Here is a 26,847-nt window from a genome sequence, read left to right on the forward strand (position 1 = left end):
ATATGAACTTTGTTCTTACACTGAGAGCAGTGTGACTTTTTGCCTTGTAACCATGGTTGTAACTATGGTTGTAGTCATGGTTGTAGTCATGGTTGTAGTCATGGTTGTAGTCATGGTTGTAGTCATGGTTACAAGGCAAAAGTGATTTCTCACATCCTCATAGAGAAGCTTAACTGGTCGACTGGACCGGGTTGTCTGAGTTGAGGACGTTTTGCTTCTTCTTTAAGCCTGTGGTCAGAATGCGACACTGGAGCTGCTACTATCAGAGTCAGGCTCCTCCCAGGAGGAGGAGTCAGGACTGACCACGCCCCCTCCTGCTCACACACCAGTGACAGGGCACTGTTCCCAAAGTCAGTTTGTGACGGCTCTCATTCGTCCAGGACGCTTCTCAACTCTCTTAAACCCGGTCCAGTCGACGACTTAAACCCATTACGATGAAAACTTCAGAGAAATGACAAACAAAAGTGGATTTTAATTCATTCCCACTAAATCAGAAGGACTTTGACACTGGGGTTTGGGGTTTGCTTTACTCACTTTCATTTGGAATGAGATTATTTTTACATTTGAAATTGAACAGATTTCGGCCTGGTGACTTTACCAGGACCAGCGCTTATTTAATACATTACCGGTTTATTTAGTGACTGGTTTATTCAGTTACTGGTTTATTCAGTTACCGGTTTATTTAGTGACTGGTTTATTCAGTTACTGGTTTATTTAGTGACTGGTTTATTCAGTTACTGGTTTATTTAGTGACCGGTTTATTTAGTTACCGGTTTATTTAGTTACTGGTTTATTTAGTTACTGGTTTATTTAGTTACTGGTTTATTTAGTTACCGGTTTATTTAGTCACTGGTTTATTTAGTTACTGGTTTATTTAGTTACCGGTTTATTTAGTGACCGGTTTATTTAGTTACTGGTTTATTTAGTCACCGGTTTATTTAGTTACTGGTTTATTCAGTGACTGGTTTATTTAGTTACCGGTTTATTCAGTTACTGGTTTATTCAGTTACTGGTTTATTCAGTTACTGGTTTATTCAGTTACTGGTTTATTCAGTTACTGGTTTATTCAGTGACTGGTTTATTCAGTTACTGGTTTATTCAGTTACTGGTTTATTCAGTTACCGGTTTATTTAGTTACTGGTTTATTTAGTTACTGGTTTATTTAGTTACCGGTTTATTTAGTTACTGGTTTATTTAGTTACTGGTTTATTTAGTTACCGGTTTATTTAGTTACTGGTTTATTCAGTGACTGGTTTATTTAGTTACCGGTTTATTCAGTTACTGGTTTATTCAGTTACTGGTTTATTCAGTTACCGGTTTATTCAGTTACTGGTTTATTCAGTTACCGGTTTATTTAGTTACTGGTTTATTCAGTTACTGGTTTATTTAGTTACCGGTTTATTTAGTTACTGGTTTATTTAGTTACTGGTTTATTTAGTTACTGGTTTATTTAGTTACTGGTTTATTTAGTTACCGGTTTATTTAGTGACCGGTTTATTTAGTTACTGGTTTATTTAGTCACCGGTTTATTTAGTTACTGGTTTATTCAGTGACTGGTTTATTTAGTTACCGGTTTATTCAGTTACTGGTTTATTCAGTTACTGGTTTATTCAGTTACCGGTTTATTCAGTTACTGGTTTATTCAGTTACCGGTTTATTTAGTTACTGGTTTATTTAGTTACTGGTTTATTTAGTTACTGGTTTATTTAGTTACTGGTTTATTTAGTTACTGGTTTATTTAGTTACTGGTTTATTTAGTTACTGGTTTATTTAGTTACTGGTTTATTTAGTCACTGGTTTATTCAGTGACTGGTTTATTCAGTTACCGGTTTACTGCATTACCAGCTCCTGCCTCGGTGCCACTGGTCGGTGGCGTTTGACGACGTTCTGACCGTGTTCTCCTCCTCTCGCTCCACAGCCGGCAGAACCACCACTAACGAGGAGCTGGAGGACATGTTGGAGAGCGGGAAACTGGCGGTCTTCACCGATGATGTAAGTCCTGACCTGAGAGACCGACTCGTTATAATGTTCATCAGAATAAGATGGACTCGTTATAATGTTCATCAGATTAAGATGGACTTGTTCTGATGTTCATCAGATTAAGATGGACTCGTTATAATGTTCTCTCAGATTAAGATGGACTTGTTCTGATGTTCTCACAGATTAAGATGGACTCGTTATAATGTTCATCAGATTAAGATGGACTCGTTATAATGTTCATCAGATTAAGATGGACTCGTTATAATGTTCTCCCTCAGATTAAGATGGACTCGTTATAATGTTCATCAGATTAAGATGGACTTGTTCTGATGTTCTCTCAGATTAAGACGGACTCGTTATAATGTTCATCAGATCAAGATGGACTCGTTATAATGTTCATCAGATTAAGATGGACTCGTTATAATGTTCATCAGATTAAGATGGACTCGTTATAATGTTCTCTCAGATTAAGATGGACTCGTTATAATGTTCATCAGATTAAGATGGACTCGTTATAATGTTCCTCAGATTAAGACGGACTCGTTATAATGTTCTCTCAGATTAAGATGGACTCGTTATAATGTTCATCAGATTAAGATGGACTCGTTATAATGTTCATCAGATTAAGACGGACTCGTTATAATGTTCATCAGATTAAGATGGACTCGTTATAATGTTCCTCAGATTAAGATGGACTCGTTATAATGTTCCTCAGATTAAGACGGACTCGTTATAATGTTCATCAGATCAAGATGGACTCGTTATAATGTTCATCAGATTAAGATGGACTCGTTATAATGTTCCTCAGATTAAGACGGACTCGTTATAATGTTCATCAGATTAAGATGGACTCGTTATAATGTTCATCAGATTAAGATGGACTCGTTATAATGTTCATCAGATTAAGATGGACTCGTTATAATGTTCATCAGATTAAGATGGACTCGTTATAATGTTCCCTCAGATTAAGATGGACTCGTTCTGATGTTCTCTCAGATTAAGATGGACTCGTTATAATGTTCTCTCAGATTAAGATGGACTTGTTCTGATGTTCTCTCAGATTAAGATGGACTCGTTATAATGTTCATCAGATTAAGATGGACTCGTTATAATGTTCATCAGATTAAGATGGACTCGTTATAATGTTCTCTCAGAATAAGATGGACTTGTTCTGATGTTCTCTCAGATTAAGATGGACTCGTTATAATGTTCTCTCAGATTAAGATGGACTTGTTCTGATGTTCTCTCAGATTAAGATGGACTCGTTATAATGTTCATCAGATTAAGATGGACTCGTTATAATGTTCATCTGATTAAGATGGACTCGTTATAATGTTCTCTCAGAATAAGATGGACTTGTTCTGATGTTCTCTCAGATTAAGATGGACTTGTTCTGATGTTCTCTCAGATTAAGATGGACTTGTTCTGATGTTCTCCCTCAGATTAAGATGGACTCGTTATAATGTTCATCAGATTAAGATGGACTCGTTATAATGTTCTCTCAGATTAAGATGGACTCGTTATAATGTTCTCTCAGATTAAGATGGACTCGTTATAATGTTCTCTCAGATTAAGATGGACTTGTTCTGATGTTCTCTCAGATTAAGATGGACTTGTTCTGATGTTCTCACAGATTAAGATGGACTTGTTCTGATGTTCTCACAGATTAAGATGGACTTGTTCTGATGTTCTCTCTCAGATTAAGATGGACTTGTTCTGATGTTCTCACAGATTAAGATGGACTTGTTCTGATGTTCTCTCTCAGATTAAGATGGACTCGTTATAATGTTCTACCTCAGATTAAGATGGACTCGTTATAATGTTCTCTCAGATTAAGATGGATTCCCAGATGACCAAACAGGCGCTGAACGAGATCGAGACCCGACACACTGAGATCATCAAACTGGAGAACAGCATCCGCGAGCTGCACGACATGTTCGTGGACATGGCCATGCTCGTGGAGAGCCAGGTAAGGAGCACCCCACACCTGATAAACACCTGAGAGACACGAACACATGAGAGACACGAAGACCTGAGAGACACGAACACCTGAGAAACACCTGAGAGACATGAACACCTGAGAAACACCTGACCAACACCTGAGAAACACCAACACCTGAGAGACACGAACACCTGAGAGACACGAACACCTGATGAACACCTGACGAACACCTGAGAGACACGAACACCTGAGAGACACGAACACCTGAGAGACACCTGATGAACACCTGAGAGACACGAACACCTGAGAGACACCTGAGAGACACGAACACCTGAGAAACACCTGAGAGACACGAACACCTGAGAAACACCTGAGAGACACGAACACCTGAGAGACACGAACACCTGAGAGACACGAACACCTGAGAGACACGAACACCTGAGAGACACGAACACCTGAGAGACACGAACACCTGAGAGACACGAACACCTGAGAGACACAAACACCTGAGAGACGCGAACACCTGAGAGACACCAACACCTGAGAGACACGAACAACTGAGAGACACGAACACCTGAGAGACACGAACACCTGAGAGACACGAACACCTGAGAGACACGAACACCTGAGAGACACGAACACCTGAGAGACACGAACACCTGAGAGACACCAACACCTGAGAGACACGAACAACTGAGAGACACGAACACCTGAGAGACACGAACACCTGAGAAACACCTGAGAGACACGAACACCTGAGAGACACGAACACCTGAGAGACACGAACACCTGAGAGACACCAACACCTGAGAGACACGAACAACTGAGAGACACGAACACCTGAGAGACACGAACACCTGAGAAACACCTGAGAGACACGAACACCTGAGAGACACGAACACCTGAGAGACACGAACACCTGAGAGATACGAACACCTGAGAGACACGAACACCTGAGAGACACGAACACCTGAGAGACACGAACACCTGAGAGATACGAACACCTGAGAGACATGAACACCTGAGAGACACGAACACCTGAGAGACACGAACACCTGAGAGATACGAACACCTGAGAGACACGAACACCTGAGAGACACGAACACCTGAGAGACACCTGAGAGACACGAACACCTGAGAGACACGAACACCTGAGAGACACCTGAGAAACACCTGAGAGAAACAAACACCTGACCGAAACATGACCAACACCTGAGAAACACGAACACCTGAGAAACACCTGAGAGACACGAACACCTGAGAAACAACTGAGAGACACGAACACCTGAGAGACACGAACACCTGAGAGACACGAACACCTGAGAGACACGAACACCTGAGAGACACGAACAACTGAGAGACACGAACACCTGAGAGACACGAACACCTGAGAAACACCTGAGAGACACGAACACCTGAGAGACACGAACACCTGAGAGACACGAACACCTGAGAGATACGAACACCTGAGAGACACGAACACCTGAGAGACACGAACACCTGAGAGACACCTGAGAGACACGAACACCTGAGAGACACGAACACCTGAGAGACACCTGAGAAACACCTGAGAGAAACAAACACCTGACCGAAACATGACCAACACCTGAGAAACACGAACACCTGAGAGACACCTGAGAGACACGAACACCTGAGAGACACGAACACCTGAGAGACACAAACACCTGAGAGACACCAACACCTGAGAGACACCAACACCTGAGAGACACCAACACCTGAGAGACACCAACACCTGAGAGACACGAACACCTGAGAGACACAAACACCTGAGAGACACGAACACCTGAGAGACACGAACACCTGAGAGAAACGAACACCTGAGAGACACAAACACCTGAGAAACACCTGAGAGACACGAACACCTGAGAGACACGAACACCTGAGAGACACGAACACCTGAGAGACACGAACACCTGAGAGACACAAACACCTGAGAGACACGAACACCTGAGAGACACGAACACCTGAGAGACATGAACACCTGAGAGACACGAACACCTGAGAGACACGAACACCTGAGAGACACGAACACCTGAGAAACACGAACACCTGAGAGACACGAACACCTGAGAGACACGAACACCTGAGAGACACGAACACCTGAGAGACACGAACACCTGAGAGACACGAACACCTGAGAGACGCGAACACCTGACAGACACGAACACCTGAGAGACACCTGAGAGACACGAACACCTGAGAGACACGAACACCTGAGAGACACGAACACCTGAGAGACACCAACACCTGAGAGACACGATCACCTTAGAGACACGAACACCTGAGAGACACGAACACCTGAGAGACACCAACACCTGAGAGACACGATCACCTTAGAGACACGAACACCTGAGAGACACGAACACCTGAGAGACACAAACACCTGAGAGACACGAACACCTGAGAGACACGAACCCCCTGAGAAACACGAACACCTGAGAGACACAAACACCTGAGAGACACGAACACCTGAGAGACACCTGAGAGACACGAACACCTGAGAGACACGAACACCTGAGAGACACAAACACCTGAGAGACACAAACACCTGAGAAACACGAACACCTGAGAGACACAAACACCTGAGAGACACGAACACCTGAGAGACACGAACACCTGAGAGACACAAACACCTGAGAGACACGAACACCTGAGAGACACGAACACCTGAGAGACACGAACACCTGAGAAACACCTGAGAGACACGAACACCTGAGAGACACGAACACCTGAGAAACACCTGAGAAACACCTTAGAGACACGAACACCTGAGAGACACGAACACCTGAGAGACACGAACACCTGAGAGACACAAACACCTGAGAGACACGAACACCTGAGAGACACGAACACCTGAGAGACACGAACACCTGAGAAACACCTGAGAGACACGAACACCTGAGAGACACGAACACCTGAGAGACACGAACACCTGAGAGACACGAACACCTGAGAGACACAAACACCTGAGAGACACGAACACCTGAGAGACACGAACACCTGAGAGACACAAACACCTGAGAGACACAAACACCTGAGAGACACCAACACCTGAGAGACACGAACACCTGAGAGACACCAACACCTGAGAAACACGAACACCTGAGAAACACGAACACCTGAGAGACACAAACACCTGAGAGACACAAACACCAGAGAGACACGAACACCTGAGAGACACGAACACCTGAGAGACATGAACACCTGAGAGACACGAACACCTGAGAGACACGAACACCTGAGAGACACGAACACCTGAGAGACACGAACACCTGAGAGACACGAACACCTGAGAGACACGAACACCTGAGAGACACGAACACCTGAGAGACACCAACACCTGACAGACACGAACACCTTACCAACACCTGAGAGACACGAACACCTGAGAGACACGAACACCTGAGAGACGCGAACACCTGACAGACACGAACACCTGAGAGACACGAACACCTTACCAACACCTGACAGACACGAACACCTTACCAACACCTGAGAGACACGAACACCTGACCGACACCTGACAGACACGAACACCTGACCAACACCTGAGAGACACGAACACCTGAGAGACACCTGAGAGACACAAACACCTGAGAGACACGAACCCCTGAGAGACACCAACACCTGAGAGACACCAACACCTGAGAGACACCAACACCTGAGAGACACCAACACCTGAGAGACACCAACACCTGAGAGACACCAACACCTGAGAGACACGAACACCTGAGAGACACGAACCCCTGAGAGACACCAACACCTGAGAGACACAAACACCTGAGAGACACGAACCCCTGAGAGACACCAACACCTGAGAGACACCAACACCTGAGAGACACCAACACCTGAGAGACACCAACACCTGAGAAACACCTGAGAGACACCAACACCTGAGAGACACCAACACCTGAGAAACACCTGAGAGACACGAACACCTGAGAGACACCAACACCTGAGAGACACCAACACCTGAGAAACACCTGAGAGACACCAACACCTGAGAGACACGAACACCTGAGAGACACAAACACCTGAGAGACACGAACCCCTGAGAAACACCTGAGAAACACGAACACCTGAGAGACACGAACACCTGAGAGACACGAACACCTGAGAGACACAAACACCTGAGAGACACGAACACCTGAGAAACACCTGAGAGACACGAACACCTGAGAGACACGAACACCTGAGAGACGCGAACACCTGAGAGACACGAACACCTGACCAACACCTCAGAGACACGAACCCCTGAGAGACACAAACACCTGAGAGACACAAACACCTGAGAGACACGAACACCTGAGAGACACAAACACCTGAGAGACACCAACACCTGAGAGACACCAACACCTGAGAGACACCAACACCTGAGAGACACCAACACCTGAGAGACACGAACACTTGAGAGACACGAACACCTGAGAGACACAAACACCTGAGAGACACGAACACCTGAGAGACACAAACACCTGAGAGACACCAACACCTGAGAGACACCAACACCTGAGAGACACCAACACCTGAGAGACACCAACACCTGAGAGACACGAACACCTGAGAGACACAAACACCTGAGAGACACGAACACCTGAGAGACACGAACACCTGAGAGAAACGAACACCTGAGAGACACAAACACCTGAGAAACACCTGAGAGACACGAACACCTGAGAGACACGAACACCTGAGAGACACGAACACCTGAGAGACACGAACACCTGAGAGACACAAACACCTGAGAGACACGAACACCTGAGAGACACGAACACCTGAGAGACATGAACACCTGAGAGACACGAACACCTGAGAGACACGAACACCTGAGAGACACGAACACCTGAGAAACACGAACACCTGAGAGACACGAACACCTGAGAGACACGAACACCTGAGAGACACGAACACCTGAGAGACACGAACACCTGAGAGACACGAACACCTGAGAGACGCGAACACCTGACAGACACGAACACCTGAGAGACACCTGAGAGACACGAACACCTGAGAGACACGAACACCTGAGAGACACGAACACCTGAGAGACACCAACACCTGAGAGACACGATCACCTTAGAGACACGAACACCTGAGAGACACGAACACCTGAGAGACACCAACACCTGAGAGACACGATCACCTTAGAGACACGAACACCTGAGAGACACGAACACCTGAGAGACACAAACACCTGAGAGACACGAACACCTGAGAGACACGAACCCCCTGAGAAACACGAACACCTGAGAGACACAAACACCTGAGAGACACGAACACCTGAGAGACACGAACACCTGAGAGACACAAACACCTGAGAGACACGAACACCTGAGAGACACAAACACCTGAGAGACACAAACACCTGAGAGACACGAACACCTGAGAGACACAAACACCTGAGAGACACAAACACCTGAGAAACACGAACACCTGAGAGACACAAACACCTGAGAGACACGAACACCTGAGAGACACAAACACCTGAGAGACACAAACACCTGAGAGACACGAACACCTGAGAGACACGAACACTTGAGAGACACGAACACCTGAGAGACACAAACACCTGAGAGACACGAACACCTGAGAGACACGAACACCTGAGAGACACAAACACCTGAGAGACACAAACACCTGAGAGACACGAACACCTGAGAGACACGAACACCTGAGAAACACCTGAGAAACACCTTAGAGACACGAACACCTGAGAGACACGAACACCTGAGAGACACGAACACCTGAGAGACACAAACACCTGAGAGACACGAACACCTGAGAGACACGAACACCTGAGAGACACGAACACCTGAGAAACACCTGAGAGACACGAACACCTGAGAGACACGAACACCTGAGAGACACGAACACCTGAGAGACACGAACACCTGAGAGACACAAACACCTGAGAGACACGAACACCTGAGAGACACGAACACCTGAGAGACACAAACACCTGAGAGACACAAACACCTGAGAGACACCAACACCTGAGAGACACGAACACCTGAGAGACACCAACACCTGAGAAACACGAACACCTGAGAAACACGAACACCTGAGAGACACAAACACCTGAGAGACACAAACACCAGAGAGACACGAACACCTGAGAGACACGAACACCTGAGAGACATGAACACCTGAGAGACACGAACACCTGAGAGACACGAACACCTGAGAGACACGAACACCTGAGAGACACGAACACCTGAGAGACACGAACACCTGAGAGACACGAACACCTGAGAGACACGAACACCTGAGAGACACCAACACCTGACAGACACGAACACCTTACCAACACCTGAGAGACACGAACACCTGAGAGACACGAACACCTGAGAGACGCGAACACCTGAGAGACACGAACACCTTACCAACACCTGACAGACACGAACACCTGACCAACACCTGAGAGACACGAACACCTGAGAGACACCTGAGAGACACAAACACCTGAGAGACACGAACACCTGAGAGACACGAACACCTTACCAACACCTGACAGACACGAACACCTGACCAACACCTGAGAGACACGAACACCTGAGAGACACCTGAGAGACACAAACACCTGAGAGACACGAACACCTGAGAGACACCAACACCTGAGAGACACCAACACCTGAGAGACACCAACACCTGAGAGACACCAACACCTGAGAGACACGAACACCTGAGAGACACGAACCCCTGAGAGACACCAACACCTGAGAGACACAAACACCTGAGAGACACGAACCCCTGAGAGACACCAACACCTGAGAGACACCAACACCTGAGAGACACCAACACCTGAGAGACACCAACACCTGAGAAACACCTGAGAGACACCAACACCTGAGAGACACCAACACCTGAGAAACACCTGAGAGACACGAACACCTGAGAGACACCAACACCTGAGAGACACCAACACCTGAGAGACACCAACACCTGAGAGACACCAACACCTGAGAGACACCAACACCTGAGAGACACGAACACCTGAGAGACACGAACCCCTGAGAGACACCAACACCTGAGAGACACAAACACCTGAGAGACACCAACACCTGAGAGACACCAACACCTGAGAGACACCAACACCTGAGAGACACCAACACCTGAGAGACACGAACACCTGAGAGACACAAACACCTGAGAGACACGAACACCTGAGAGACACGAACACCTGAGAGAAACGAACACCTGAGAGACACAAACACCTGAGAAACACCTGAGAGACACGAACACCTGAGAGACACGAACACCTGAGAGACACGAACACCTGAGAGACACGAACACCTGAGAGACACAAACACCTGAGAGACACGAACACCTGAGAGACACGAACACCTGAGAGACATGAACACCTGAGAGACACGAACACCTGAGAGACACGAACACCTGAGAGACACGAACACCTGAGAAACACGAACACCTGAGAGACACGAACACCTGAGAGACACGAACACCTGAGAGACACGAACACCTGAGAGACACGAACACCTGAGAGACACGAACACCTGAGAGACGCGAACACCTGACAGACACGAACACCTGAGAGACACCTGAGAGACACGAACACCTGAGAGACACGAACACCTGAGAGACACGAACACCTGAGAGACACCAACACCTGAGAGACACGATCACCTTAGAGACACGAACACCTGAGAGACACGAACACCTGAGAGACACCAACACCTGAGAGACACGATCACCTTAGAGACACGAACACCTGAGAGACACGAACACCTGAGAGACACAAACACCTGAGAGACACGAACACCTGAGAGACACGAACCCCCTGAGAAACACGAACACCTGAGAGACACAAACACCTGAGAGACACGAACACCTGAGAGACACGAACACCTGAGAGACACAAACACCTGAGAGACACGAACACCTGAGAGACACAAACACCTGAGAGACACAAACACCTGAGAGACACGAACACCTGAGAGACACAAACACCTGAGAGACACAAACACCTGAGAAACACGAACACCTGAGAGACACAAACACCTGAGAGACACGAACACCTGAGAGACACAAACACCTGAGAGACACAAACACCTGAGAGACACGAACACCTGAGAGACACGAACACTTGAGAGACACGAACACCTGAGAGACACAAACACCTGAGAGACACGAACACCTGAGAGACACGAACACCTGAGAGACACAAACACCTGAGAGACACAAACACCTGAGAGACACGAACACCTGAGAGACACGAACACCTGAGAAACACCTGAGAAACACCTTAGAGACACGAACACCTGAGAGACACGAACACCTGAGAGACACGAACACCTGAGAGACACAAACACCTGAGAGACACGAACACCTGAGAGACACGAACACCTGAGAGACACGAACACCTGAGAAACACCTGAGAGACACGAACACCTGAGAGACACGAACACCTGAGAGACACGAACACCTGAGAGACACGAACACCTGAGAGACACAAACACCTGAGAGACACGAACACCTGAGAGACACGAACACCTGAGAGACACAAACACCTGAGAGACACAAACACCTGAGAGACACCAACACCTGAGAGACACGAACACCTGAGAGACACCAACACCTGAGAAACACGAACACCTGAGAAACACGAACACCTGAGAGACACAAACACCTGAGAGACACAAACACCAGAGAGACACGAACACCTGAGAGACACGAACACCTGAGAGACATGAACACCTGAGAGACACGAACACCTGAGAGACACGAACACCTGAGAGACACGAACACCTGAGAGACACGAACACCTGAGAGACACGAACACCTGAGAGACACGAACACCTGAGAGACACGAACACCTGAGAGACACCAACACCTGACAGACACGAACACCTTACCAACACCTGAGAGACACGAACACCTGAGAGACACGAACACCTGAGAGACGCGAACACCTGAGAGACACGAACACCTTACCAACACCTGACAGACACGAACACCTGACCAACACCTGAGAGACACGAACACCTGAGAGACACCTGAGAGACACAAACACCTGAGAGACACGAACACCTGAGAGACACGAACACCTTACCAACACCTGACAGACACGAACACCTGACCAACACCTGAGAGACACGAACACCTGAGAGACACCTGAGAGACACAAACACCTGAGAGACACGAACACCTGAGAGACACCAACACCTGAGAGACACCAACACCTGAGAGACACCAACACCTGAGAGACACCAACACCTGAGAGACACCAACACCTGAGAGACACGAACACCTGAGAGACACGAACCCCTGAGAGACACCAACACCTGAGAGACACAAACACCTGAGAGACACGAACCCCTGAGAGACACCAACACCTGAGAGACACCAACACCTGAGAGACACCAACACCTGAGAGACACCAACACCTGAGAAACACCTGAGAGACACCAACACCTGAGAGACACCAACACCTGAGAAACACCTGAGAGACACGAACACCTGAGAGACACCAACACCTGAGAGACACCAACACCTGAGAAACACCTGAGAGACACCAACACCTGAGAGACACGAACACCTGAGAGACACAAACACCTGAGAGACACGAACCCCTGAGAAACACCTGAGAAACACGAACACCTGAGAGACACGAACACCTGAGAGACACGAACACCTGAGAGACACAAACACCTGAGAGACACGAACACCTGAGAAACACCTGAGAGACACGAACACCTGAGAGACGCGAACACCTGAGAGACACAAACACCTGAGAGACACGAACACCTGAGAGACACGAACACCTGAGAAACACCTGAGAGACACGAACACCTGACAGACACGAACACCTGAGAGACACAAACACCTGAGAGACACAAACACCTGAGAGACACAAACACCTGACAGACACGAACACCTGAGAGACACAAACACCTGAGAGACACGAACACCTGAGAGACACAAACACCTGAGAGACACGAACACCTGAGAGACACGAACACCTGAGAAACACCTGAGAGACACGAACACCTGACAGACACGAACACCTGAGAGACACAAACACCTGAGAGACACGAACACCTGAGAGACACGAACACCTGAGAGACACAAACACCTGAGAGACACGAACACCTGAGAAACACCTGAGAGACACGAACACCTGAGAGACACAAACACCTGAGAGACACGAACACCTGAGAGACACGAACACCTGAGAGACACGAACACCTGAGAGACACGAACACCTGAGAGACACCAACACCTGAGAGACACGAACACCTGAGAGACACGAACACCTGAGAGACACAAACACCTGAGAGACGAACACCTGAGAGACACAAACACCTGAGAGACACGAACACCTGAGGAACACCTGAGAGACACAAACACCTGAGAGACACGAACACCTGAGAGACACGAACACCTGAGAGACACAAACACCTGAGAGACACGAACACCTGAGAGACACGAACACCTGAGAGACACGAACACCTGAGAGACACAAACACCTGAGAGACACGAACACCTGAGAAACACCTGAGAGACACAAACACCTGAGAGACACAAACACCTGAGAAACACCTGAGAAACACAAACACCTGAGAGACACGAACAACTGAGAGACAGGAACACCTGACCTACACCTGAGAGACACGAACCCCTGAGAGACACAAACACCTGAGAGACAGGAACACCTGACCTACACCTGAGAGACACGAACACCTGACCTACACCTGAGAGACACGAACACCTGAGAGACACGAACACCTGAGAGACACCTGAGAGACACGAACACCTGAGAAACACGAACACCTGAGAGACACCTGAGAGACACCAACACCTGAGAGACACCTGAGAGACACCAACACCTGAGAGACACGAACACCTGAGAAACACCTGAGAGACACCAACACCTGAGAAACACCTGAGAGACACCAACACCTGAGAGACACGAACACCTGAGAAACACCTGACCAACACCTGAGAAACACCTGAGGAACACCTGAGGAACACCTGACCAACACCTGAGAAACACCTGAGGAACACCTGAGGAACACCTGAGAGACACAAACACCTGAGAGACACAAACACCTGAGAGACACGAACACCTGAGGAACACCTGAGGAACACCTGAGGAACACCTGAGAAACACCTGAGGAACACCTGACCGACACCTTTGTGACGCTGCCGGTTTCTTTCAGGGCGAGATGATCGACAGAATCGAGTACAACGTGGAGCACTCGGTCGACTACGTGGAGCGAGCCGTGTCTGACACCAAGAAGGCCGTCAAGTACCAGAGCCAGGCCCGCAAGGTATTTATATACGTATACTACTGTGTACAAGTACCAGAGCCAGGCCCGCAAGGTATTTATATACGTATACTACTGTGTACAAGTACCAGAGCCAGGCCCGCAAGGTATTTATATACGTATACTACTGTGTACAAGTACCAGAGCCAGGCCCGCAAGGTATTTATATACGTATACTACTGTGTACAAGTACCAGAGCCGGGCCCGCAAGGTATTTATATACGTATACTACTGTGTACAAGTACCAGAGCCAGGCCCGCAAGGTATTTATATACGTATACTACTGTGTACAAGTACCAGAGCCAGGCCCGCAAGGTATTTATATACGAATACTACTGTGTAAAAGTACCAGAGCCAGGGCTCAAGGTATTTATATACGAATACTACTGTGTACAAGTACCAGAGCCAGGGCTCAAGGTATTTATATACGTATACTACTGTGTACAAGTACCAGAGCCGGGCCTCAAGGTATTTATATACGAATACTACTGTGTACAAGTACCAGAGCCAGGGCTCAAGGTATTTATATACAAATACTACTGTGTACAAGTACCAGAGCCAGGCCTCGCGTGGAGAACCCTGATTGTGTGGAGACCCCGGGCCTCATGTTGAGAACCCGGGCCTGGTGTTGAGAACCCAGGCCTGGTGTTGAGAACCCGGGCCTGGTGTTGAGAACCCAGGCCTGGTGTTGAGAACCCAGGCCTGGTGTTGAGAACCCGGGCCTGGTGTTGAGAACCCAGGCCTGGTGTTGAGACCCCGGGCCTCATGTTGAGAACCCGGGCCTGGTGTTGAGAACCCAGGCCTGGTGTTGAGAACCCGGGCCTCGTGTTGAGAACCCGGGCCTGGTGTTGAGAACCCGGGCCTCGCGTTGAGAACCCGGGCCTGGTGTTGAAAACTCGGGCCTCGCGCTGAGACCCTGGGCCTGGTGTTGAGACCTCGGGCCTCGCTTGGGGAACCCGGGCCTCGCGTTGAGAACCCTCTAACCCGTGTCCGTTTCTCGTTCCTGCAGAAGAAGATCATGATCATCCTCTGCTGTGTGATCCTGGGCGTGATCTTGGCCTCGACCATCGGAGGAACGCTGGGCTTCTAAGACCTGGGCCCCCAAACCCCTCCCCCCCCCCCCCCGTCGCCGTGACGACCAACCACCGCCAACGACCTCACCCGGCAATCGTCGCCCGGCAACCAGCAGAGGAAATCAACAAACAAACAAACAAACAAACAAACAAACAAACCACATCCGTCGACCGCGCGGAAACTTGAATCAGCCAATCACAGAGCAGATCACAGGGAGTGGGCGGGGTTTAAGCAGACACAAACATCCCATAATGCTAAGGCGAGCGGAGCGAGTGGCCACGCCTTCTTTAACTTTCGCCGTTAGGAGTGTTTTACGTTTCTCCGGAGCTCCACCAGGGCGAGCGCGGCGCGAGGGGGACGCGAGGGGGCCCCTGGGGGACACGCCCAGACCCCGCCCCCAGAGTCAGGCCACACCCACAACAGGGGACATTGCTTTGGGACTTTCTCCCTGGAGCAATGCCGTCAGACATCTGCAAAAATGCGGCAAAATCATCCGGTTTCGGATCAAAAAGATAAACAATATCAAACATCTTCAGTTTTTACTTTAGCAGTACGTTTGCAGATTCCTGTTGGTGATATCCGATATTCCGGTATCGGATATCGGTATCGGCATTGGATATCAGTATCGGATATCGGTATTGGATATCGGTATCGGATATTCGACACGGTATCGGATATCGATATCGGATATTGGTATCGGATGTTGGTATCGGATATCGTAATTGGATACCGGTATCGGATATTGGCATCGGATATCGGTATCGGATATCGGTATCGGATATCGGATATCGGTATCGGATATCGGTATCGGATATCGGTATCGGATATCGGTATCGGATATCGGTATCGGATATTCGATACGGTATCGGATATCGGATTCCTGTATCGGATATCGGTATCGGATAACGGTATCGGATATTCAACACGGTATCGGATATCGGTTTTCCGGTATCGGGTATTGGTATTGGATATCCGATACCAATATCCAATACCGATATCCGATACGGTGTCGGATAACGGTATTGGATGTCGGATAAGGGATATCGGTATCGGATATCGGTATCGGATATCGGTATCGGATATCGGTATCGGATATCGGTATCGGATATCAGCGCTTCCCTAAATAATGTCATAGTTTAATATGCAGAAAGTGAGGGTATGCAGATGGCGTCACAGCACGAGGCCGTTGTTCTGGAGGTGACGTCATGTGCATACCCAGGTTGGCTCAGTGTAGAACAGTTTGTGGGCGGGGTCCTGGCTCGCGGCACGTCCCTCTGGCCACGCCCCCTCGCCGCTCGATAATCTATAAAAAAACACACCCCGCGACCGAAGGAAGGGAGGCAGGAAGCGCCTCCAGGCGAAGGAGGAAGTGGGCGGTGCATCTATGCAGCTTAGACTCCGGCCGGCCCCGCCTCCTCCCGCCCCCGCCGACCCGCGAAGCGCTCCAGCCCGGTCCGGACGCCGTGTGAACTTTAGGGCAGATTTTTTTTCTGGGGAAAGTTTGTCGTTTCGTTAGCTCGTAGTGTTATAGCTCTAGTGCCGTTAGCATGCCGCGTTAGCCCGCGCGGACGCCTCGCCGCCGCTCGCGGGAGACGCCACGCCCACTTCCTGTCCGCTCGCTCGCCCTCCCGCACGCGCCGCCCAGTGATACGGGAGTCCGCTCCTGTTGAGGTCAGCCCGAGACGAGGAGACGAGGCGCTGCCGACCCTCCGGTGTGGCTTTACCCAAATCCAAGAGTCAAAGCAGAGGGTGAAAACCGTGACGAGGCTGTAGACGTTTACATTTGGGTAAAGCTGACCTGGAGGAGGCGGGGTTTAAAACGACCAAATCTAAAACATGGACAATCAGGTTTAAAGTGTTTTATTCATCTTTCAAAAGTACCTACGGTCGAGTATGGTCTAAAGTCCCGGAGTAACTGTCCTCCTGCAGCGCCTCGTCTGACCAGGACCAGGACGTCTCTGTGACTCCTCCCACTCGGCGGCGGCGTCTCCCCCTGGTGGCGGCGTGGCGCCTGGCGGGCCGCAGACCCGTGCGTGTCGTGAGTTCCCGCTGTTCGTGTCTCTGTCGGTGCCTTTGCCGCTGTTTCGTAAAAAAAAACGTGAAAATGATTTTCCAAAAAGAAAACTCCCCGTGACTTCACACTCGAGAAACTCCCCCCCCCCCCCCGTCTGAGCGGAGGAAACTCCCCCCCCCATCTGTGCGGAGGAACGTCCGCCGCGCCGTCGTCCAGACCGGGCTGTTTCCAAATCACTTCAAACGCACCGGTCCAGACGACGCCTGCTCTCCCTCCAAAAAAAATTTCAGATTCAGTCGGAACTAACTAAATAAATCCATTGTTTGGGATTTGTTTTTTTAGCAGAACTTCCTCTCCCGCCCCCTCCCTCGCCGCTCGCTCCCTCTCCCCTCGCCGCTCGCTCCCCCCCCCCTCGCCGCTCGCTCCCCCCCCCTCGATTTTGGCGGGTTTTGGGACAAAAACATGCAATAAGCTAAACGCAATAACGTCCGTAATCACTCTCTCCGGCTCGATGACTCCGCCCACAGCCCCGCCTCCTCTGTGATTCGGCCCGCCCCCTCTCCCCCCCCCCCCCCTCCTCTCGGTCCGAGGCGGTGTTCGGTCGCGGCGCTCGGAGGTCGTTGTAGCACCAGCTCACGCTAACGTTTTCCCCCGTTGGTTTGTTCTGTTTGAGAGACGTCGGCAGCGGAGGAACGAAGCTCCTCCCCCCCCCCGCTCGGCCCCGCCCCCCCGCGCCGCGTGGAACATGGTGATGATGATAACCCGGCGACGGCGTGCGGAAGCGTCGTGGCGTTTGCATGAAGGTGTTTCTGTGACGTTTCCCCCCCCATTCCGTGCACTTTACCCCCCGCCCCCTTTCACCGCCGCGGTTTTTCTTTACGAAGGCGCCAAAACTTCTCCTGCGACGCCACACGTGTCGACGCGGCGCCCGCTCCGACATATTCGCTCCGACATATCTCCAGTGGTGCCCCCCCCCCCGGTGTGACCCCCCCCCCGGCTAATAATCGTATCAGTGTCTATGCATCAGCGGAACGTCGGCGTCTGCGGCGAGAAAACAAAGCTCTGAAAACCAAACCACGTGACGCTCCATATTCCTGCAAAGAGATGAAACTAGTGAGAGACGGAGCGCCCCACCCCCCCCGTCTGAGTGACGGAGCGCCCCCCCCCCCGTCTGAGTGACGGAGCGCCCCCCCCCCCCGTCGTCAGCACAAAGGCTCATGTCGCGGCGAGTGTTGTGTCCGTCTGTCGCATGCCTCCCTTCCTTTAACCCCGAAACATCCGCCACAAACCCCCCCCCCCCCCCCCCCACATTATCGCTGTTTTTGTACTTTTTCCGAAGCCAAAGCGTTTCAGCCCGTCCCCGTCACGTGTTCCCAGGAAAATAAGGATAAAAAAGAGCACAACGCGAGTCCGGTTTACACGCCGCGTGAGGCGCCAGAGCAGACGGCGTGAGGCGCGAGTCCGGGCGGGTCTTTCAGAGGACGTCCTCCCGAAACTACAGGGTCGCGCTCACGCCAAAGTCATACTAAGGACTATTTTCAAACTTTGGGGTGAAACGAGTAAAAATCGGTAATAAAAATCAGTCGCAATAAAAATCGGCCAGGACAAAAATCGGCCGGGACAAAAATCGCCTGACAAAATTCGGTTTTGAAAAAAATTGGTCATGAAAAAAAATCGGTCATGACAAAAATCGGTTGTGAAGAAAATCGGTTTTGAAAAAAATCGGCCATGAAAAAAATCGGTCGTGAAAAAAATCGTCCGTGATAAAAATCGGCCATGACAAAAAACGGTCACAAAAAAAAGGGTCATTACAAAAATCCATAGTGAAAAAAATCGGCCATGACAAAAATTGGTTGTGAAAAAAAAAATCGGTTTTAAAAAAAATCGGTTTTGAAAAAAATCGGCCATGAAAAAAATCGGTCGTGAAAAAAATCGTCCATGACAAAAAATCGGTTGTGAAAAAATTCGGCCATGACAAAAATCGTTTGTGAAAAAAAAAATCGGTTTAAAAAAAAATCGGCCATGACAAAAATCGGTTTAAAAAAAATCGGTTTTGAAAAAAATCGGCCATGACAAAAATCGGCTGTGAAAAAAATCGTCCGTGACAAAAATCGGCCATGACAAAAAACGGTCATAAAAAAAAGGGTCATGACAAAAATCCATAGTGAAAAAATTCGGCCATGACAAAAAGCAGTCGCTATAAAAATCGCCCGACAAAAATCGGTTGTGAAAAAAATCGGCCGTGACAAAAATCGGCCATGACAAAAAGCAGTCGCTATAAAAATCGCCCGACAAAAATCGGTTGTGAAAAAAATCGGCCGTGACAAAAATCGTCCGTGAAAAAAATCGAAAAAATTTAGTCACAGTAAAACACCCTCTAAGTAAATACCTTCCCGGTAAAAACCCTCCCGGTAAAGACTAAAGACCCTCCCGGTAAAGACCCCCCCGGTCCCGGTAAAGACCCCCCCGGTCCCGGTAAAGACCCCCCCGGTAAAGACCCCCCCGGTCCCGGTAAAGACCCCCCCGGTCCCGGTAAAGACCCCCCCGGTCCCGGTAAAGACCCCCCCGGTAAAGACCCCCCCCGGTCCCGGTAAAGACCCCCCCGGCTCGCGCTGCCGTCTCACACACACACAAACACCTGAACACCCACAAAGGCCCACACCCTTCTGGAGTGATGTAACGGCGGCGAGCGTTCGCGGCGCGGGACTCGGACGCCGGGAGGACATCACCTGCAGACGCTTCGGCGCCGCCGGCCGGAGGAGCAGCCCTCGCTTTAGCGCCGCCTCCTGGATCCTCACATGATTGGCGTCTTCCTGAAGCGCCCGGAGCGAAGCCGGCCCCGGGTCCCGCGCCGCCGCCGCAGAGACAGTATTATGGACGTCGCCCTTATTATTATGACCACGCAGAGACAGAGGCTCCTCCCACCGGCCGCGGCGGAGCGACGGCTTTTGTTTCCCTTCTATCGTAGTGATACTGAATATGGAATGCTCGCAGTTTCGTCCGATGCCCCTGGATTCTTCTTGTGTGCTGTAATTATTGTAAATATCTTAAAGATTAAAAAACCACTTGCATGTCTATGTAGAAATCCAAGAGAAATGTCCCGCCACCGTTCGCCTGTGCCCCGCCCCCTCCGCCGCCAGAGCGCGGAGGAAACGCCCGCGGGTTTCGGCGCGGCGGGTCCGGCCCGGTCGCGGCGCGGGATCCTCGTCATTCCAGCGTTTCGTGCCATATTTTCACCCCTTTGGGTCTGATTTCTCCAAACGTCGCCGACCTCAGACTTTTGTTTCGCCAAAGTTATTTTTGTACATATTTTTACAGATTTACCCGTTTCACTTTTCACCTTTTCTTCATTTTTGTAAATATTTTTGTTTATACATATCCCGCCGAATCCCGCGCTCCGATTGGCCGCTCCCCCCCCCCCCCCCCCCCCCCCCCGGCGCAGACCTGTCCGTCTTCAGCCCCCGTCGCAGAGGCCCCGCCCACGGCGCCCCTGGCGAAAAGTGCTTCCCTCCATTTTGTAGAAAACGAAAAAAAAAACAACCCGCCGCAGACTCCGCCTCCTCCGCGTTTCGTCTCGCCGACGCCGCGACCTTCGCCCGCCGCCAGGCCCCGCCCCTCTCGCCTCACAGGCCAATCCGAACGCAGCGTGCAATATCCCCGAGACACAAGGGCTTCTCCGGCGAGCGCGGGGGCGGGCCGCGGGGGGCGGGCTGTTCGGACGCCATTTTGTTCAGAAACAGCCGTGAAATAAAGCGATTGTTTCGTCGTTTCTTGTCCTTCAGTAAAGACGAAACGAGAAAAACCCGAACGAGCCAAAGGAACGAGAAAACAGATGGAAATAAATAAAAAACACAGAGACAAAAGACTTAAGCCCCGCCTTAACCAATGTCATTCTCAACAGCTTTACCCAAATCTAAAAGCTCCTGGACCTGAGAGCTTGAAACCCACAGACCCTAAAGGCTGTAGACTCTCAGGCCCGGAAGCTTTTAGATTTGGGTAAAGCCGGACTGGACTCGTGCTTGCTTGAGGCGGCGGCAACAGCTCCAAGTGTAGTTTCTCTGACGTCATTCCGTGCCACTTCCCCTCAAAATGGCGTCCGAAGGCGAGCGCGTGAGCTCCTCCGGGCCTGCAGGGGGCGGCGGCGAGGCTCCGTGAACGCTGGCGGGAAATGCAACCCGTGTCCGTTTCTTTTGTGTGCGTGTATGTGTGCGTAGCGTATCTCGTACTGCTGTTGGCTGTTTAGTTCATGTGACGTGCCAGTATTCCCCCCCCCTCCCCCCCCCCATAACCCTGAGTCACCGTGGCAACCGACGCCGGCGCACCGGCGAGGCGCGGCCGCCGGCTCTGCGCACGCCGCCGCGGGACTTCCTGTTTCAACGTTTCTCTGACTTTAAGGCAAAATCAGTCAGAAAGATGTGAATAAAAGTCATATTTATTTAAGAGCTTTATTAAAGAAACAGTTTTTACTTTGACACAAATATCTGCAGATTTACGTGAAGTGGCTCAAATGAAGTCATTGTGGCTGATTTTGCCGTGACGTGAGAAACGTGAGACGAGAGGCTGCGGCGCGAAGCGAGCGCGAAGCGAGCGCGAAGCGGCCGCGCCTCAACGCGCGGCGCTCGCTGTCGCGGCGTCAACCTGAGAAACTTTGAACCCTGACCCCTCCCCCTCCTCCTTCTTCTTCATGGATCTCTAAGATGACAACTCTATGCAGATGCTGTCTTTTATAAGTGTGTCGAACATTTTAATTTAAATAAAAACTGACGAGAAAACGACAAAAAAAGACCAGAACCAACAAAACCCCGACAGACGAATATCAAAACAAAACAAGAATAAAGACAAGGATCGTTCAGTGTGACCTGTGTCTGTGTCTTATTCACTCTACGGCCTCCAGGAGGCGCTATACACCTGTGTTATTCACTCTACGGCCTCCAGGAGGCGCTATACACCTGTGTTATTCACTCTACAGCCTCCAGGAGGCGCTATACACCTGTGTTATTCACTCTACAGCCTCCAGGAGGCGCTATACACCTGTGTTATTCACTCTACAGCCTCCAGGAGGCGCTATACACCTGTGTTATTCACTCTACAGCCTCCAGGAGGCGCTATACACCTGTGTTATTCACTCTACAGCCTCCAGGAGGAGCTATACACCTGTGTTATTCACTCTACAGCCTCCAGGAGGCGCTATACACCTGTGTTATTCACTCTACGGCCTCCAGGAGGCGCTATACACCTGTGTTATTCACTCTACGGCCTCCAGGAGGAGCTATACACCTGTGTTATTCACTCTACAGCCTCCAGGAGGCGCTATACACCTGTGTTATTCACTCTACGGCCTCCAGGAGGCGCTATACACCTGTGTTATTCACTCTACAGCCTCCAGGAGGAGCTATACACCTGTGTTATTCACTCTACAGCCTCCAGGAGGCGCTATACACCTGTGTTATTCACTCTACGGCCTCCAGGAGGAGCTATACACCTGTGTTATTCACTCTACAGCCTCCAGGAGGCGCTATACACCTGTGTTATTCACTCTACGGCCTCCAGGAGGCGCTATACACCTGTGTTATTCACTCTACAGCCTCCAGGAGGCGCTATACACCTGTGTTATTCACTCTACGGCCTCCAGGAGGAGCTATACACCTGTGTTATTCACTCTACAGCCTCCAGGAGGAGCTATACACCTGTGTTATTCACTCTACAGCCTCCAGGAGGAGCTATACACCTGTGTTATTCACTCTACAGCCTCCAGGAGGCGCTATACACATGTGTTATTCACTCTACAGCCTCCAGGAGGAGCTATACACCTGTGTTATTCACTCTACGGCCTCCAGGAGGAGCTATACACCTGTGTTATTCACTCTACAGCCTCCAGGAGGAGCTATACACCTGTGTTATTCACTCTACAGCCTCCAGGAGGCGCTATACACCTGTGTTATTCACTCTACAGCCTCCAGGAGGAGCTATACACCTGTGTTATTCACTCTACAGCCTCCAGGAGGAGCTATACACCTGTGTTATTCACTCTACAGCCTCCAGGAGGAGCTATACACCTGTGTTATTCACTCTACAGCCTCCAGGAGGCGCTATACACCTGTGTTATTCACTCTACAGCCTCCAGGAGGCGCTATACACCTGTGTTATTCACTCTACAGCCTCCAGGAGGAGCTATACACCTGTGTTATTCACTCTACAGCCTCCAGGAGGCGCTATACACCTGTGTTATTCACTCTACAGCCTCCAGGAGGAGCTATACACCTGTGTTATTCACTCTACAGCCTCCAGGAGGCGCTATACACCTGTGTTATTCACTCTACAGCCTCCAGGAGGAGCTATACACCTGTGTTATTCACTCTACAGCCTCCAGGAGGCGCTATACACCTGTGTTATTCACTCTACGGCCTCCAGGAGGAGCTATACACCTGTGTTATTCACTCTACAGCCTCCAGGAGGCGCTATACACCTGTGTTATTCACTCTACGGCCTCCAGGAGGAGCTATACACCTGTGTTATTCACTCTACAGCCTCCAGGAGGCGCTATACACCTGTGTTATTCACTCTACAGCCTCCAGGAGGAGCTATACACCTGTGTTATTCACTCTACAGCCTCCAGGAGGCGCTATACACCTGTGTTATTCACTCTACAGCCTCCAGGAGGAGCTATACACCTGTGTTATTCACTCTACAGCCTCCAGGAGGCGCTATACACCTGTATTATTCACTCTACAGCCTCCAGGAGGAGCTATACACCTGTGTTATTCACTCTACAGCCTCCAGGAGGAACTATACACCCGTGTTATTCACTCTACAGCCTCCAGGAGGAGCTATACACCTGTGTTATTCACTCTACAGCCTCCAGGAGGCGCTATACACCTGTGTTATTCACTCTACGGCCTCCAGGAGGCGCTATACACCTGTGTTATTCACTCTACAGCCTCCAGGAGGAGCTATACACCTGTGTTATTCACTCTACAGCCTCCAGGAGGAGCTATACACCTGTGTTATTCACTCTACTGCCTCCAGGAGGAGCTATACACCTGTGTTATTCACTCTACAGCCTCCAGGAGGCGCTATACACCTGTGTTATTCACTCTACGGCCTCCAGGAGGCGCTATACACCTGTGTTATTCACTCTACAGCCTCCAGGAGGAGCTATACACCTGTGTTATTCACTCTACAGCCTCCAGGAGGCGCTATACACCTGTGTTATTCACTCTACGGCCTCCAGGAGGAGCTATACACCTGTGTTATTCACTCTACAGCCTCCAGGAGGCGCTATACACATGTGTTATTCACTCTACAGCCTCCAGGAGGAACTATACACCCGTGTTATTCACTCTACAGCCTCCAGGAGGAGCTATACACCTGTGTTATTCACTCTACGGCCTCCAGGAGGCGCTATACACCTGTGTTATTCACTCTACAGCCTCCAGGAGGAGCTATACACCTGTGTTATTCACTCTACAGCCTCCAGGAGGAGCTATACACCTGTGTTATTCACTCTACGGCCTCCAGGAGGCGCTATACACCTGTGTTATTCACTCTACGTCCTCCAGGAGGCGCTATACACCTGTGTTATTCACTCTACGGCCTCCAGGAGGCGCTATACACCTGTGTTATTCACTCTACAGCCTCCAGGAGGAGCTATACACCTGTGTTATTCACTCTACGGCCTCCAGGAGGAGCTATACACCTGTGTTATTCACTCTACAGCCTCCAGGAGGAGCTATACACCTGTGTTATTCACTCTACAGCCTCCAGGAGGAGCTATACACCTGTGTTATTCACTCTACGGCCTCCAGGAGGCGCTATACACCTGTGTTATTCACTCTACAGCCTCCAGGAGGAGCTATACACCTGTGTTATTCACTCTACAGCCTCCAGGAGGAGCTATACACCTGTGTTATTCACTCTACAGCCTCCAGGAGGAACTATACACCTGTGTTATTCACTCTACAGCCTCCAGGAGGAGCTATACACCTGTGTTATTCACTCTACGGCCTCCAGGAGGCGCTATACACCTGTGTTATTCACTCTACGGCCTCCAGGAGGAGCTATACACCTGTGTTATTCACTCTACAGCCTCCAGGAGGAGCTATACACCTGTGTTATTCACTCTACAGCCTCCAGGAGGAACTATACACCTGTGTTATTCACTCTACAGCCTCCAGGAGGAGCTATACACCTGTGTTATTCACTCTACGGCCTCCAGGAGGCGCTATACACCTGTGTTATTCACTCTACGGCCTCCAGGAGGCGCTATACACCTGTGTTATTCACTCTACGGCCTCCAGGAGGCGCTATACACCTGTGTTATTCACTCTACGGCCTCCAGGAGGAGCTATACACCTGTGTTATTCACTCTACAGCCTCCAGGAGGAACTATACACCTGTGTTATTCACTCTACAGCCTCCAGGAGGCGCTATACACCTGTGTTATTCACTCTACAGCCTCCAGGAGGAGCTATACACCTGTGTTATTCACTCTACAGCCTCCAGGAGGCGCTATACACCTGTGTTATTCA

General features: G+C 49.9%; 1 protein-coding gene across 1 annotated transcript in view; it reads left to right on the forward strand.

Moving 5' to 3' along the window:
- The window catches only part of stx1b (syntaxin 1B), a gene marked incomplete at its 5' end in the record, with an annotated part of 37,975 nt that extends 21,297 nt beyond the window's left edge, over positions 1–16,678 (forward strand). Inside the window, 4 exons of the mRNA XM_079583015.1 lie at positions 1,919–1,992; positions 3,812–3,949; positions 15,124–15,234; positions 16,241–16,678. Of these exons, the coding sequence (XP_079439141.1) occupies positions 1,919–1,992; positions 3,812–3,949; positions 15,124–15,234; positions 16,241–16,321 (404 nt within the window). The remainder of the gene's footprint in view (positions 1–1,918; positions 1,993–3,811; positions 3,950–15,123; positions 15,235–16,240) is intronic.
- Positions 16,679–26,847: the final 10,169 nt, after the last annotated feature.

Source organism: Gobius niger (assembly GCF_951799975.1).
Source record: "Gobius niger genome assembly, contig: SUPER_10_unloc_2, whole genome shotgun sequence".
NCBI classification, from domain to species: domain Eukaryota; kingdom Metazoa; phylum Chordata; class Actinopteri; order Gobiiformes; family Gobiidae; genus Gobius; species Gobius niger.